Source organism: Simochromis diagramma, unplaced genomic scaffold (assembly GCF_900408965.1).
Source record: "Simochromis diagramma unplaced genomic scaffold, fSimDia1.1 OVJJ01000131.1, whole genome shotgun sequence".
Lineage (NCBI taxonomy): Eukaryota > Metazoa > Chordata > Actinopteri > Cichliformes > Cichlidae > Simochromis > Simochromis diagramma.
Genome location: NW_024387200.1, coordinates 7,019,140 through 7,035,637, shown reverse-complemented (window position 1 = coordinate 7,035,637; position 16,498 = coordinate 7,019,140). Strand labels below are relative to the sequence as shown.

At 38.4% G+C, this 16,498-nt stretch overlaps 1 protein-coding gene across 1 annotated transcript; it reads left to right on the top strand.

Moving 5' to 3' along the window:
* Positions 1-8,215: 8,215 nt before the first annotated feature.
* Positions 8,216-15,346, top strand: LOC120745420 (corticotropin-releasing factor-binding protein-like). The gene is made up of 7 exons (XM_040050250.1): positions 8,216-8,350; positions 8,506-8,593; positions 9,375-9,532; positions 10,825-11,035; positions 12,238-12,392; positions 14,718-14,838; positions 15,130-15,346. The coding sequence occupies exons 1-7, from the start codon at positions 8,270-8,272 to the stop codon at positions 15,282-15,284; spliced, it is 969 nt and encodes a 322-aa protein (XP_039906184.1). The 5' UTR covers positions 8,216-8,269; the 3' UTR covers positions 15,285-15,346.
* Positions 15,347-16,498: the final 1,152 nt, after the last annotated feature.

Sequence of the window (16,498 nt, the reverse complement as noted above, 5' to 3'; positions counted from 1 at the left end):
CCTTTACTCCTCTCTTTTTTCCACCCTCTCTTCCCCTTTCTTACACTCAGCAGCTCTTCTTTTGCTCCTTAAGATGTTTATGAAAAGATGTTTATGAAAAGAGGCCCCTTTTTATATAACTCTCCTTCCTGTGCTCTGACCAAATCCCGTCATCTGCTGATTATGTGTAGACATGCTTTTGTTTAAACCAGCCTTAGAAATCAATATTTAATGATGATGTTATCAGTGCTTTTATGTGTAATTTAGCCCGAATGTCAGTATGAATGAGACTCTGTCAGGTTTATGACGTCAAGCATTTATTTTCTGTTAATGGGTGCTCCTGGTGGTACACAAACCAAAACCCAGTGGACGTCTGATGGATTTGTCTGTTTCATTTCTGTTCACGCATGCATTCACAGGCAGGCGTGCATGCATACACCACATAACCACCTTTAAACACACACACACACACACACACACACACACACACACACACACACACACACACACACACACACACACACACACACACACACTTTATTTGATTATTATTTATTATTTTACTATTGAAAATAAATGAAGTGGAAATTTGACGTGTAAAAATAGCTGATAAATTCCAGAAATACCACACTGTGATTGCTGTATAATACTAGAAAATGGCATTGAATGCAATGGCACTGTCCACATTAGTCTGAGCTTAAAACACAATCAATCAAAGCAAGTTTGTTTCCAAACAAACTGCTTTTTTTTTTGACAGTCACCTCTTCAGCTCTGGGAGCCAACACTGTTGAGAGGCAATAATCATGATAGTTTTTTCAGTCATTTTTCTCCCAATAACAAGCCATTTTTAATCCAATTAGGAGTGCTAACATGAGAGGCATAATACCACGGCCCCTGGGACAGATGAGAGAATATGCAGGACATTTATCCCGACAGTCAATATTGGATTTCTCACTAAGCAGCTGTGCCTGCTCTCTCTGACATTCTCCACCTCTGCACAGTGATCCGTCCTGATTAAAGCGGCTTTTCTACTTTATCAACATTCATTACATGACCTGGTCATGCATGGCCACGGAAACCAGGAGTAGCAAAGTTACATGCCTCACGTCGGGGTTTTCCTACTGCACTTTTTCTTTTTATTCAACTGTCTAGTGAAAAATGATATATCACTTGGCGTTCTGTTTCATTCTAGACGGGGTTTTGAAATTGTAAGAGCAGACAAGTGTGTTCTGGTATTCCCCGAAAACTTTTCTCACCTACACTGAAAGGGTAGATTTGTTTTCAAAGGTTAAAGCAGAATACAGCTGGGTAAACTGGTTTAGTATTACAGCATAAAGCAGGTATGTGACTAAATCATCCAACTGTTGTGATGCCTAATTTTGTGATTTGATTTTCTGAATCCATGAATTTTAATCCTGGGTGAATCTGATTTTTGCTTGTATTTGTTGTTTTGCTATTCGTTCACCTTTGTTAAGACAGAAAGATAATTCAATGTGAAACTCTTCAGGTTGAACAAGTAACAAAGAGCTGCCAGTAAAGCCAACAGCAGCTAAACAGTGCCACCTTCTGGTAGCTGTCTGGTAGCTCGCAGCGCTGTTTTTTAATCGTTCATGCCATTTTTTTTTCTCAAGAAAATCCAGACAGATGGTCAATAGATTTTATTTCACCTCGGTATCACTTAATCACTTAATGAAATATGTCTGTTAACTCTGCAGAGAATTATTTTTCCATCAAAACCTAGTTAATAAAACAGAAAGTGGATGAAAAAAGGGCTGCTGTTTATAGCTGATTGCAGTCGATAAATTTATGCAGTGTACTGAATCATTGTCATTGAATACATTGATTATGTAGACTAATCAATGTGTATTAGGCTGGATAAGACTGCCCAGACCACAGTGAGCCTGAATGATGAAGGAACACATTTAAAGGCCCACCCATCTCTGCCTTGAGCAGACATGTTTCAGAGTGTGAGGAAACTCTAAGCAGGTGGAAGAAAATGTTTGTTTTATATTTTTTAAACTGATGCACAAGATCAGTATGAGCTGTATAAAAAGATTTTCATTATGCTGGCATTCAGGCAAAGTCTGTCAATATATAAAGCAAGAAAAGTTCCCCTCCTCCGAAGAGTTAAGAGATAAATAATGTTGCCCAGGACTTAGCTAGAAGTATTTGGAGCTGACCTAAAATCATTTTTTGAAGGAGTAAGAGGTTTTAACAGCCAATTAAAGACCTTCAACTATATACTTGTCTTCTGCACTGTTCCTGCCTGCCTAACAAATGGCAACTGTCTTGCCACAAGGTACTCTCAGGCTCTCTCAAGTTAGCCACTGACTCACATAAATAAAAACATCAGACAAGTGTCTGCTTTTTTTCCCACAGTCACTGCTTGAAATTGAAAAAATGATTTCCAAGATATGAGCTGAAAGGCCACTGTCTGACATACAGGAGCCTCCAGAGACTTTGTACAAATAGGAGCATGGCCTGAAGAACCAAAGTGTGTTCCATAACAATAAAAAGTGGTCCTAAATCATTAACCCAGCAGGTAAATGTATTCGCTTTTGCAAAAACAACATCAAGCCACCAAATCCCTATGACTAAGGGTGATTTTTGCATTATTTGTTTAAAGAAAGTTTAAGCAATAGCTTAAACTTTGGTATGTGTTATTTTACCATACCAGGTTTGGTGAGCACTGATATTGAGGATCATGCTTGAGTTAGTTACTACACTTTATGTAAGACTTTGTTTTATTACCAAAAAAACAAAACAAAGTGTATAAAGAAAGTAATATAATAGAAGCATACACATGAAATAGTGAGTTTTATTTTATTTTTTTAGTTTGAGTAATCGATTTCATCATCCAAACAAAGTATAAGTATAAGTATTTATTTATTGTCATTGTCAGAAAACAATGAAATTGCGTTTGGGGCTTCCATACAACCCATAAATAAAATAATGAAGAAAAAATGGAAAAACTGGAGTTGATTTGTTTTAAGTGATTATCTTACTCCCTAAGCTTTTCTGTTAAATCCTGCTCTCTGTTTATATCAGTTTACCTAATTGTGTTTCATTGGGGAAAGTGGTCCCTGTTGGCTCCAGAACAATTATTTTGCATCACACTTTGTAATTATACTATTATGTAGAATTATTCTCATCGTCTGCATGCACCATCAATCATCCCAGTATAATTTGTGAATGTGCTTACTAGGAAACAGACAACAAAAAAGCTCTTCACATCATGTTCCAGTGGCTCGTTTCAGTGTATACAATACCTCAGTATTTTATTCTTAATATTAGCATAATCCGTGTTTGTTCAATAGCCTCGCCAATAATAGATTGAAGATTTTTTTTAAAAGATGTACGTTAAGAAAAAACGGTTTTTATCTAAATGTATTTTGTGCATTTATTATTTTTCTTTTTAATGTGTTGTCCCTATAACCCATAAATGCTTCAGCATGATCTCTTCTGACTACATAATGCATCACACAAAAGTCTAACTGATAAAAACCAAACCAAATAAACAGGCCAGTGTCAGATGGGAGTCACCAGACCTCCCCTGAAGAACTTGGTTGGAAGGTAATTAAAAGAAGAGTGTGTTATCCATCGCTCCTCATTAATGCACTTTGAATTAGCCACTTTCAAGGGAGAGGAATGGGGAGGAGGGGACAAAGGAGAAAATCCATGCAGACTTTAAAGTAATCTCTCTCTGTCAGGTTGGTCCAAATGGGGAGGGTCAGCTCATTACAGCCTACACAGGAGATGAATGGGTCAGTCAGGCAGTGGGGAGAGCCGGGCTGGACCGCTGTGTTGACAGACAGATCCGCACAAGAAATGTGTGTTCCTGTGTGTGTAAAGGAGGCAACACACAATGAAGAAAAAAATCAAAAATACTTAGCTACATGTGTACGTTTGCCAGGGAGCAGGTGTTCAAAAGGAGGTTGCATGCTGGGCAGTAAGACAGGGTTAAGACACTAATGTCTGCAGTCAACAATCACTGTGATTTAACTTTAACCACATGGAGGGGTGACTGTCACATCTTGCCAGCTGGGGCAATCATCCCAGATACAGCAAATCACACTCCTTTAAGGTTTTTTTAAACTGCTTCTATCTTTAGGAAAATCCTGGTAAACCAAATCAGTTGCCTTTTTGAGAAAACTGTGGGAAGGATTTGTCATTGCCACTTGGAGCGTCATTGAGAAGTTACCACTGATTCGTGCATTTCTTGAAGCAAAAATAGACCTGTTTCTGCATCTGCCACCAGATGGTGTTGTAGCCTTTTGTCTGGTGAAGACAGAAGCAGCTGGCTCCTCGCTTGTTTTTCTTAGTGATGGTATTTATGGTATCTAAATTTAAAACATTTTAAACACATCTGAATTTGATGTTCTGATTTTAATATTCAAATGTACTGGGGGGTTTTCTGTCCGTTTTTTCATATCACAATTACTGGGATATTCTTGTGTGCTGCTGGTTTAGTCATGCTAGTACTGTATTTTTATGGTTCCCCAAGAATAACACATTTACAGAGAAAGTTCATCCATGTGTAGCACAGGATGGCAATTCATTCATTCTTTCTCACCCTTCATTCAGTCAGGGTGATACACTGGGGGAGGTAATAGGGGAAGAGTGGTTGTTAAATATGGTTATTAGATTAGAAAATGAACTCTTCAAATAGGCCAGCACTGAGGGAATTGCTGTATCTGTTCATCATTTAGAGCAGTATAATCAGACTCTGGGGTTACGTGTTCATTAAAATCTATCAATTCATTTAATAAATTGGATTTTAACAATTACAGTATGTATCACAGCTCCGCATCACACATACGCACACATCACATCACATGAAATTGCTAAGGGACGAGCATTTAACACCAGGAAATACACACACATGGGCACTCACCACGTAGCATTTTGCGAGCATTTTCCCTTTCCTGTGGTGTCATTCAGATTAGCAAAACACACTTCAAACAGTGAGACTCTGGCTAATAGGTTGAGGCATCTTCACAACGCAATGACTCTGTGAGGCAACTAATTATTAACACTGACTACTGGCTTTTAGATGAAAGTAACACACCTCGAATAGGTCATCAGCATTAAAAGTCAACAGGCTGACAGGCTGTTATAGTAAATGTTATTCATTATGTTCATTATTTTTTGTGGTTTGTTGTTCTGTGTGGCATCATAGACCTTAATAACGATGGAAAAAAAATGTCAGCTATAATTAGCTCAAGGCGCACTTACGCACAGTCTCTCATCTTCATTTCAGATGAATGACAGAAAGAGAGGGCTATTTTATCAGATGTGTGTATGAGCGCTGACAGGCTGATCATCATCTCTTACACTCAGCTACATCTGAGTTTGACCTTTCACAGCGGCAGCACAGGCAGCTAAAAGTGGTCAACTCTAAATGACTTTCCTATGTCAAAACAAACTGAACTACATCGCAGACTCTCCCTCTCCCTTGTTGGCTCTTTCTCACTTTCTCCTTCCGGACACATATTCCGGTCTTTTTCCTTTTTTCGTGTGCAGTATACGGTATGACTCACTGCTCATTTTGTTCTCACTTTGTCCAAAGATGTTATTTAGACCACAGCTGTCCATTTTGATTTCCTGGCTGTCAAATTGGCCAGCAAAAACAAGTAAAATAAATGAACAAAAATCTAAGCAAAGAGGTTATATCTCTCTAAACGCAGAAGAAAGCAGGCTATAGCACAAGCACAAATCTGTGGCAAAATTTGGTGGTATTCTACTCCGTCTAATAGAGGTCTACTTGCAGTATCTGAAACAGTGGAACACAAAGCACCTTTTATCAAACTGCTATCAAACTGCTATGTGAAATATAAACAATCATTGTAGTATCCTCTCTCTAATTATCCTCTCTAATCTGATGAGTGTTTGACTAACTGACCTCAGTCAGTAAGTCAGACTTCAGACTTCTTGCAGAGAAACACCTCATTTCCTCACTATTCCTTTATTAGAGACGGGGAGCTAAAACACGTCCTTAAAAAGATAGTTGTCACAGTTGTCACAGATGTCTCTTAAGTCTTAATAGTAACCAGCAAGTGAGTCAAAAGTTGTCGCACATATTAGTCCCATCAGGCCACAAGTTGCTGATCAGAAAGCAGAAGCAGGAACAGAAAAGATTCTTTATATAGAATCAAAGATGTATTAATTCAAATAATTAATCATTATGGAAAAGATGCTTGGTATAAACTGAGTGATTATCAATCAAGTAAGTTTCTTTCGACCAAATTCCATCAACATTTTACATTGAACGTATGCAACACAATGGCATCGAAAATTTACATGCAATCAAATTACTTAAATGCAGCATTTTGGAAATGGGGATGAAACACAAAATAAGCAGTAACTCCAGCCTATCCCACTTGTCAGAGTACACTTCAGCTCATAATTCAAATAAAAAACTCGATTTAGGATCAGTGAACACTTTAACATGCTTTTCACTGAACTGTGAGAGGTTGTTGAGGTGCATAGAGAGAACATACATGCTCAGAAAAACTCTAAACCAAGCTAGAAGATTCATGGCAATGTCACCGTGAGGTAGCAGCACTAACCACTGCAGTTCTGTGCTCCCCGATGCCCAAATGTCAGGCAAATGTAATAGACTGAAACCAAATTGAAAGTGGTTCTATAGCTGAAGGTTGACTCATGACTGGCACTGCATAAACTCTGACTCATTCAGTATCTCAAAGGACATCTGAGAATTCATGACTTTTGCAATCTGAGCATTCATGTCCGAAAAGTGTATATATAAAAGAGCGCATGAGGTTCATTTTCTCTCCGCCAAAGTCTCAATATATTCATTTGTGTGACAAACTGCAGGAAAAAGTGGAGAGTGCAGATGCTTCCACCCTGGACCACTGCACCATACAATTAAGCAGTTAACATCCAGTCATCTATAAAAATTCAGAGCAGGCCCATTCAGTTCTGCTTTTGTATCAAGATGGCAAGAGGAAAATATCGAAGGGACTTTATAAGAGGGCTTATTGTTGGGGCACAGATGGCAGGTGCTTCAGTCAAATAGCCTATTCCATTAACAGGTGTTTTCATAGGAATGGTGAAGTGACATCAGCATTTAGATCTATGGAAATTTTACAGAAACACAGAATATTTGGTCTGACATTGCCTATTTGATGATTGTGATGCTCCTGCATTAGTGTGATATGCAAGTAAAAATAAAGCGGGAGTTCTTCCTCCTGACTGTGTCAGTAAGAAGAGTCCATCAAAAAATAGAGTCGTATTGTATTAAGATTCATTTCGATCCTTATTACAGAGATGAATGCACACTGAAGAGTTCAGTGGTGCAAAACCCAGAGGCACTGGTCTAGAGACACATGTGGGAGAAGTGGTATCAGATGAGTCATCGTTCATCACAGTTGGGCAAATGTGACGCACAGAAAGAGACTGGTACAGGCATGAATGCTTGACCTCCACTGTAAGGGGGATCCATAACCTCTGTAATAGCTCAGGAGTATTTTGCTATCATTGTTTGAGTGCATTTTTCTCCTTAGAGTTAAGGATCACTGCAAATCAAAATAAAGTTGTTCGGAGTGATCCTAGTAATCCTACCTACCCAGTTATGCAGTTATAGTGAATCATTTCTATCCTTATGGGAGTGGTACCATCCAGGGTGACAACACAAGAGATGTCACAGCAGGACTTATTTGTAATGTAAATAACGTGAATTATTCAGTTTTGCTGGAGCAGTTAACAGATTTCAACCTTACTGAACACAATGAGAGTTTCTGGACAAATGTGTTTCCAGCACCACCATGGCCATCAAAACAGCAAATGAGGGAATATCCTTTGGGGAAAAAATACGGTTCATCCCTCTTATCAGTGTTCCTGAGACTTGAAGAATCAATACCAACAGTATTTGGCAGTTCAAATATGTCCCACGAGCTATTATTTTTCAATGAAGAGTCACCAAATTGACCACAAAGCACTATGTTAGCCTGTCTACTCAATGTTAAGCTGTGTAGCGATTTTAATAAACACTGACATGTTTCAAGTATTGCATTTCCTCCAATGAATTCATACGCAGTAATTATTAGTTTCTAAACATCTGAATTCCCTAAAAACAGCCTTGAATGACCGCTTTTATTCACTCATTATCAAAGTCATTTTTAAGTCCGCACGGCTAAATGTTTGTCACTAACCCTCTGATGTCGGCCTGCCTGCCTGTCTGGGCTGCTATAAAAGCTGCGATCTCACAGGCAGCTCCGTTATTCTCCCCTCAGCTTCAGGACACACTCCTCGAGAGACGCACTTCAGCATGTCGGTGGCTCTGCGCACACAGCTGTTTCTCTTTCTTATCTCCGTTTCATTAAGGATGGGGCTCGCTCGCTACATCGAGGTAAGGTCGCGTTTGTAGTCGAGCAAAGTGGAATTTTTGATCAAGTGAGGCAGTCTGAACTCATGTCTGTCAAGTTTTTATGAGCAGCCCAGAGGTGGAATCTTAGGTTTTCTGTTTGTTTGTATTTACTTGTTTGTTTCCCTTCTTCTTTTCAGGACAATGAAGCCTCAGATGGATTATATTCTTTGCTGAGTTTGGCCCAGAAAAGAGAATCAGAGGATTTTATTTTCCGCCGACCTCTCAGTAAGAACTGCTTAAAAATAGCTTTAAATCACCGAATTATAACAATTGCCGGATTAGAAACAGTAATTGGGTGAATGTTTATTTATGCACCAGTGCCCATTCAGTCACTTAATTAGAACATAGGCTAAAATAATTAATGCATTAATCCAAGCAAACATTTTTAAATGAAAACTGATGCTGTGCTCTGAGTAACACTTTGACCTCATGAGAAATTATTAAGACTAAACTCAAATCCAGTATGTTTTCTGAACCCAATATATGTGTAATGTATTTTGTATCTGGCTGTGTGTGTGTGTGTGTGTTCATATGTGTGTTTGCCTCACCTGTATTCTGGGGGTGTATATATTTCATAGTCACTTATGGGGACCAATCCAGTTTGGTTTTTAATCTTTAATTCTACTTTGGTTACTTGGTGTGTCAGGGTAGGTTTGGGACTGGGCGAAGGTTAGTTAAGGTAAGTTAAAGTTTAAGAGTTAGGCGAAAAGTTGTTATAGTTGGGCTTAGGGACCAACCGTGGCTCAGGAGTTAGCATGGGCTTTCAAGCACTTGGAAGGGCAGTGGTTTGATCCCCAACTCTTCCATTCTACCTGTTGAAGTATCCTGGGGTATGATGTTGAACCCTGAGCTGACCAAAAAAAGGAGTTTGGGTGAATAAGACTTGTAATAAAAAAGTGCTTTGGGTGCTCAGCTGGGGAAGAAAAGCTCTAAGTACTAGTCTCTAGAATATTTAAATGTATTTTTGGTCTGAAATGGGAAAACTGACTGTGTGTGTGGTTTGTAGGATGCTTGGACATGCTGGCCACTGATGGCCTCTTCACCTTTGTGGCATCAAAGCCACAGCTGGCATGTGCAGCTTTCATCATAGCTGAGCCCAGTGAAGTCATCAGTCTGGAGCTGTCTGACGTCAGCATCGACTGCAGCGCTGGAGACTTCATAAAGGTTGGCACACACACTAAAAATAGCCCCCACACATATCCAACCCCTCTTTTAAGTGAAAGGCAGGGACTCCAAGGCTTTTTTCGGTTTAAACTCTGAATTCTATTTCATCTTCTTCCTGTGCATTTGAAATTAGGCCAAACGGGGTTAAGGCGGCGTTTAAGGGCCAAACACCACACTGGATGCTTTCTGCATTGGTCACATTACCCAGAGCAAGAGTGGGAAGAGAAGGCTTTAGTTCTGAAGCCAAGCCTGCCAGTGCAGATTTCAGTTCATGGCATAGGGAAAGGGGGACATTAGAATTTCATAAAGCCTAGGTTTACATGCATGTGATCTAGAAACCAAGAGCAGATTTGTGTAAATATTAGTAGGATTAATGTGCTCAATAAAACAAAACAGCACACCTCATTTTAAGACATGAGATTTACAGAATATTTTTAGAATGAAATTCATGTTGGATTATGCTTGTAATTAAATATTATTCAGAGCACAGCAGTGTAGAATGTGCTGTATGGCATGTCGGATTACCCAATAAAACATGATGATTCATGTCTTAAGTTGAATAGAAAACACAAAGATTTGTTTTCACCAACCCACTGGATCAGAATCATTTTTATTTGACCAAGTCTGTGCACACAAACCAGGAATGTGGCTCCAGTTCACTTACTGCTCTCAGCATGCAAGAAAGAAACATATAGGGCAGGGGTGTCAAACTCAAATACGCAGTGGGCAAAAATTCAAAACTGGAACAAAGTTGCGGGCTAACGTTAGTATTTATTGAAATATATTTATTCCTCCAGATATAAGAATGAATCTTTTCTTATGTGCTCAAACACGTTTTGCTGAAAAACTGAATATGGAACAAGCAAAGCTTAATACTAAACAATATATATATTAGCTGTATAATACCAGTAGGCCAGCTCTAATAGTAATTTGGTATGGCTTCGTGGGCCAAATGTAATTAGGCTGCGGGCCAAATTTGGCCCGCGGGCCAGAGTTTGACACCTATGATATAGGGGGAAAAATCTTGGCAATTAGATTGCTTGTTTCTTTCTGTAAAAGCGAATTGGTTTCTTACATAAAGCTGATGAGTTATCTCTTAGTCATATAGTTAACAGCTTAATTTGGACCTGCTAGCTGTCCTTGGCTTCTTCCACATCTTAAAAATTTATGCCTTGTATTTTCAGACACTGCTTCATGTTTTGTATGTGAAGGTGTGGAATAAGTGTGCAGAAATTAAGTAAGTAAAGGCATTAATTTTTGTATTTACTACATATCATATGTTCCTCTTCAAGATATTTGATGGCTGGGTTTTGAAGGGAGAGAAGTTCCCCAGCAATCAGGACCATCCTTTACCCCTCTATGAGCGCTACACAGACTACTGTTCCTCCACAGCACCAGGAGCCACCAGCCGCTCTTCTCAGAATGTTGCCATGATCTTCTTTCGCATTCACAGCCCTGCTAGTGGCTTCACCCTCGCTGTCAAGAAACTATACAACCCTTTCCGTGAGTCTTGTTATGCATCACTAAGATCAGTTTGTGGCCAAAACATCTAAAACCAAACATAAAACACTTTGAAGTCTTCGCGTAAAAGATTTGTGTTATTTTTTTTTTATTTTTTTTTTTATATGTCTTGTGAAATGAGGGGTACATTTGTGCGCACGCATGAGTGTACTTCCTGGACATTTGTGCTTGGTCGAGCTTTAATCAAGGCCAAGAGCGAGCGTAACGAATTGAGTGAGAAGGATGCACCTGTTTTCCAGCTGTTTGACAAACACAGCGTTAACATTGTGTCAAGAAACATAACTGTCACCGTCTGGCTGTAAGACAAAGACAAGGAAATAAAGGCTGCAGACAAAAAAAAAAACCCAGCAGTTTCAATTAATTATTTATAGGTTAACAGTGGTTTATCCCCTTTTTCACCATTAAGTGCAACCGTCTGCAGTTTAGGCCTTATATATGATCTAATCAAAGTGACAATAAAGCTACCTCACATATTCCATGCAACATAACAGTGTTACTCATTTAATACATAATAAAAGTCAGAGTGTTTCTAGAACATTCCTTAAATCTAAAAGTTTGGCTGGCAAACAGAATGGAGCTAACAGCTATATAAAAGTATGGATAAACGACTGAAATTGTTAACTAGCTCCACAGTCTAAAGTTTAGACTGACTTAAACTGAATGATATGTATAAATGTTTGATGGAGGAAAAGCAAAAGTAACAATGAATGAATGATCAAAATGGTAAGGTAACCGTTACTGATGGGTAATATTTACCAATGGTAAGCTAGATGGTGACTGTGATAGTGGCTCTTACCAAAAATTGGATGTAAAAGATACAAATACAACATTTAATTGTTTAATTGATTAAGGAATCTCATGAATCTAAGCTTCAAACATCTCTCTTCACATTTGATTAGCTCGGTTTCTTTACCACAAAAATGTGAAGGGAACAATATGAACAAAGTGGCAGCATTTTCAGACTCCCTTTTCCGTAATGCTTTTATGAATTCACTTTTCTTTCTTTCTTTCAGTTCTGTGATCAGAACTAGAATTGGATTTCCTTTCCAGCTGCCACCCTCTGATTCTGTTCTGTCCTCTTTGTGACGTGAAGTGTCAGTAATGAGTTTCTCAGGTTATGGAGAACTAGAAATGTGAAATCTCTTCTCCTGTCTGTGCATGTGTCGATTTGTTCGTGTGGAAAGCCTGTAACATCATGTCTCAGAGTCCAGAGGGAAGCTTCACCATGGTGATGCCACATCAGCGCAAGAACTGCAGCTTCTCCATCATCTACCCCGTGGAGATCCGACTGACAGAACTCAGCCTGGGGCAGGCCAAAAGCAATGAGCTAAGTCCACAGGTAGATCACACACATGCATACACGCATGCATGTGCCCACAGTCACACACACGATCTTCTTTTCTCTGTGAAATAAATATCTTACTGAGGCCAAATTCTGACACTTTAAATAGACCTTTAGCTTCAGCTGGACATTTTAAACGCATTCAGAGTGTGATATATATTTTTTTTATTAAAGCTATTAATAATATTTGCATGTTTGTCTATGTCGTCACACAAATTTTATTAGTACTTGGCAATTTTGATTTTAATTTTATTTTAATTTAATAAAGTTTTGTTTAACTACAGACATTTATTAATTTCATTTTCCTAACTGTAATGAGGAAATCACTTTAACTGATCGATCAGAGCTCAGTAGGCGTAATTAGCACTAGGATGTCATCTTCCTACATCTAGAGGGAAGCTGATGAACACAGGAAATGAAAAACAAACGGTTATGAGACTGAAACTAAAGTGAAGCCTGGAGCTTGAATGAAGCCTTTCAGTGTAGAATTTCATGTTCTCATCGTGCCAGAGAGGACTTTCTTCAGGTATTTAGGCTTCCGCCACATTCCAAAAGTATGTTATGGTAGGTTAGGTTAATCCAGTGGTCCTCCAACTATGTGGCGGGTTCAGAACAGAGCCACTGCAGTTGGAGCATGGAAGACTAAGGGAAAAGGATGTAAACTAAAGTTGGGCATGCCAGAAAAAGTTTGAGAACAACTGGGTTAATTGGTGATTTTATATCATGAATGATGTGATTGGTCCACCGTCTCACTTTGTTAGTCCTATTACAGATGGATGACCATTCTACTCATACCAGAATCTATTAGGATAGTTTCCAATTTTCTGTTGCATTCACCACATGCTGATATTATACCACAGTCAACTGAAAATATTGTCATTGAAAGTAATCCAGGATTTTGGAGAGTCATCCAAAAACAGTGTTATGTTTGGCAAATTGGCTGCTGAGCCTCACTGCCACTGTAAATTACCCTGTGTTCACAAGTCCCACTCCAATAGGTGAAAAAAAAGAAAACAGAAAATAAATCCTCAATGGCAAATGGTCTAATGAGACTAAATGAAAACATCACTGTGGTTAATAGATGAAAGAGTTTGAGCAAACCACTTTAGCTAAACTAAATATTATTCATTGTGTGTAGATTATAATGTTAAACCCTCATACTAAATGTTTGAAGATGATCCTCAGTTTTTAATGTTAAATAAGGAATAGTAATGACAAATGGAGTCAAAAATAATAAAATAATAACCATAAGTCTAATAAACATTTTTAATAACAGTTGATGAATTTTAGAAAAAAGCTAGCAGGTGAACACAGCAGAGCACTTACCAGTCATATCGAAGTCTTACCCCTGAAATACACCATGTCCTTGACTTTTCATCTGTTACACAGTTTTGTTCAGTAAAGTGCTTCAAATCACACAGAGTGTTGCAAGGGCAGAGGGTGTAGTTTCCACGGGATCTTTTATTTTGAAAACTGACCAGATTTTCTGTGACATTCCTGTGCCTGATGTCCTGCCCTCCTCATCTACTCTGTGCAGCTTGACAGAGCCTCTGTTAAATAAACAAACAAATATATAAATACATTACATATAAATACAACAATGCAGAGAAGCTTCTCTGGTGTCTGGTAGAACCAGGCGATCACCAAAACGCTAAGCAGAGTCTCCCAGATTACTACAATTTCTACTATAATGACAATTCCACTATTAGATAAGTGAGGTTAACTAATGTTAACAAGAGCTGAAGTGTGTAATGGAAAATGTGTTAATGGAAAAAAAAAACATAAATAAGTAGTACTTATTAATTACTTAATTAATAGTAAGTAATGAGTAGTCATAAAAGCTATTACATGAAATGCAACTCTCTATGAATAAGGGAAGGAGAAAAGTGGTACAAAGCATGCTCATAAAGGTGTAATATAATAAATAATAAATTAATAAAGTAAAATATTCATTTTTAAATATCTGAAAAACAACATCCTGTCAACTGCTTCTGTTTAAATTCTGAGGAAAACTGTATGTATTCCAAATTCAAATATTACAAAAATCATTTGTGTAAACATTTTTCAGTCAAATGAAGTCATTTCATTTGAATCCTTTGCAGTATTACTTTTTCATTGTATTACAAGCACCTGCTCAATAGAGAACCATGAAACCCTGGAATCACATCTCCACTTGGTTGGCCTTTTCCAGGTTAACATATAGTACTTTTATTGGTCCAAAGAGCTCCACAGGAAGTTTTAATGGCAGTTTTCTATGTAACAAAGTAAAGTCTTTATCTGGACTTCACCATCAAAATATTTTGTTGATCATTTATTTTACAGAGACTGGCGTGGTCTGGCTGCTCAGGGTCGGGTGACTATGTGGAGCTGCTGGGAGGGAATGGGGTGGATACCTCTAAGATGTTCCCTGTGGCCGACCTCTGTTTCTCCCTCAGTGGACTCGGTGAGTCTGTGTCCATCACTGTGTCCAAGAAACACTTTTACTAGTAATTATGATGTGCTGTAAAAGAGTCCTACAAAATAAAAACATCCCACATAGTGAAATATCCAATGCAATTCACATTTTATGTTTACATATATTTGCTGTTTTTACTTGTAAAAATACTGCAATACAGATACAAAGTAAATGTTTTTGCTGCCAATGTAAACAGAGTAAGTAGGTCTGGCTACAGAACAAGAATTCTTGGATGGTAGAGTGTAAAGTATGTGTTTTCCTCTCCTTGTGGCCCTTCAGCCCAGATGAAGATTGGTTGTGATAACTCAGTGGTGAGGCTCGTGTCCAGTGGGAACTATATCAACCGCGTTTCCTTCCAGTACCGACTACTGGAACAGAATGAGCTTCCCAAGGCCCGAGAGAACAGTTTGGAAAACTTCTGCACTGTGGAATAAGATGTCACAACACATACGCATATGTACACTTGTGAGCACACACAGTCATTCATCTCTCTGTTTAAAAAATACCACTTTAATGAAAGTGTCACATTTAACTAATTGTATTAGTAAGTATTTTGTATTGTATTTGCCAAATATTTTATTAAGCTATTATGTTAGCTTTGATCATAGCCTATTTATTTAAAAAGAATATTCTCCTTAAAGTTATGGGTGATAGTGGATTTTTTTCCTTTTTAATTATTTGTCATTAAAATTTGTTGTTTGTGGTTTTTAGTTAGTTTGACATCCCTGCTGCCTCTTTTCTTTATATTGCCTCGACGATTTAAGAAATAAATATGAACTGCATGATGAAGCACATTTTCACTGTTTTTGTGAGCAGCTCTCCTTTTCCAGGTCTACTTCGATTTCATTATATAACTGCATATTCCCTCAGGGCTTGCTTTACTGGCATGTTTTGTGGCATCCACCCATTTGACTGATTAACGCTACTTTCTTTAGAGCTGAAGAGAGAAATGCTTTAATCTGGCCAGGCTCTTAATACATAGAGTGATTATGAGCTACTGCATTTTTATGAGTTTCTGTGAGACTGAATTTAAGTGACGTGAACTTGAATTGCATTTCATTAAATTTAATTCAATTAAATTCAAGTTAATTTATTGTAGCACTGAATCGTGACAGCAGTTGAGAAGTTCCAGTGCACTTTATACTGCGAGGTAAAGACCCTGCAGTATTAGTGAGAAAACACCAACAAGTAAGCACGATCTTGGTGACAGTGGAGAGGAAAAACTCCTTTTAAGCAAGAAGAAACTTCCAGCAAAACCAGACCAGGTTCACAGAAGGGCAGCCATCTCCTGCAACCACACTATCTGGTGTAGCGGCAAGCCTGGGTCTTTCTGGGTGGAGTTTGCAAACACCCTCTCTTCCTGCGTGGGTTTTTTCCTCCCACAGTTGAAAGACATATAAGTTGGCCATAGGTGTGAATATGAGTATGAATGGTTGCCTGCTTCTCTGTGTTAGCCCTGTGATGGACGGGTGGCCCGTTGAGGATATACCCCAAATCTCACACTATGACAGCTGGGAGAGGCTCTACCCCACATCTGGCCCTGAACTGAACGGATGATAGATAAACATAGATGGATGGCACTGATCCTTGCAACTGAAAAATGTATTTCTTTAGCATACACTAATGTACATTATGTCCAAAAGTAAAA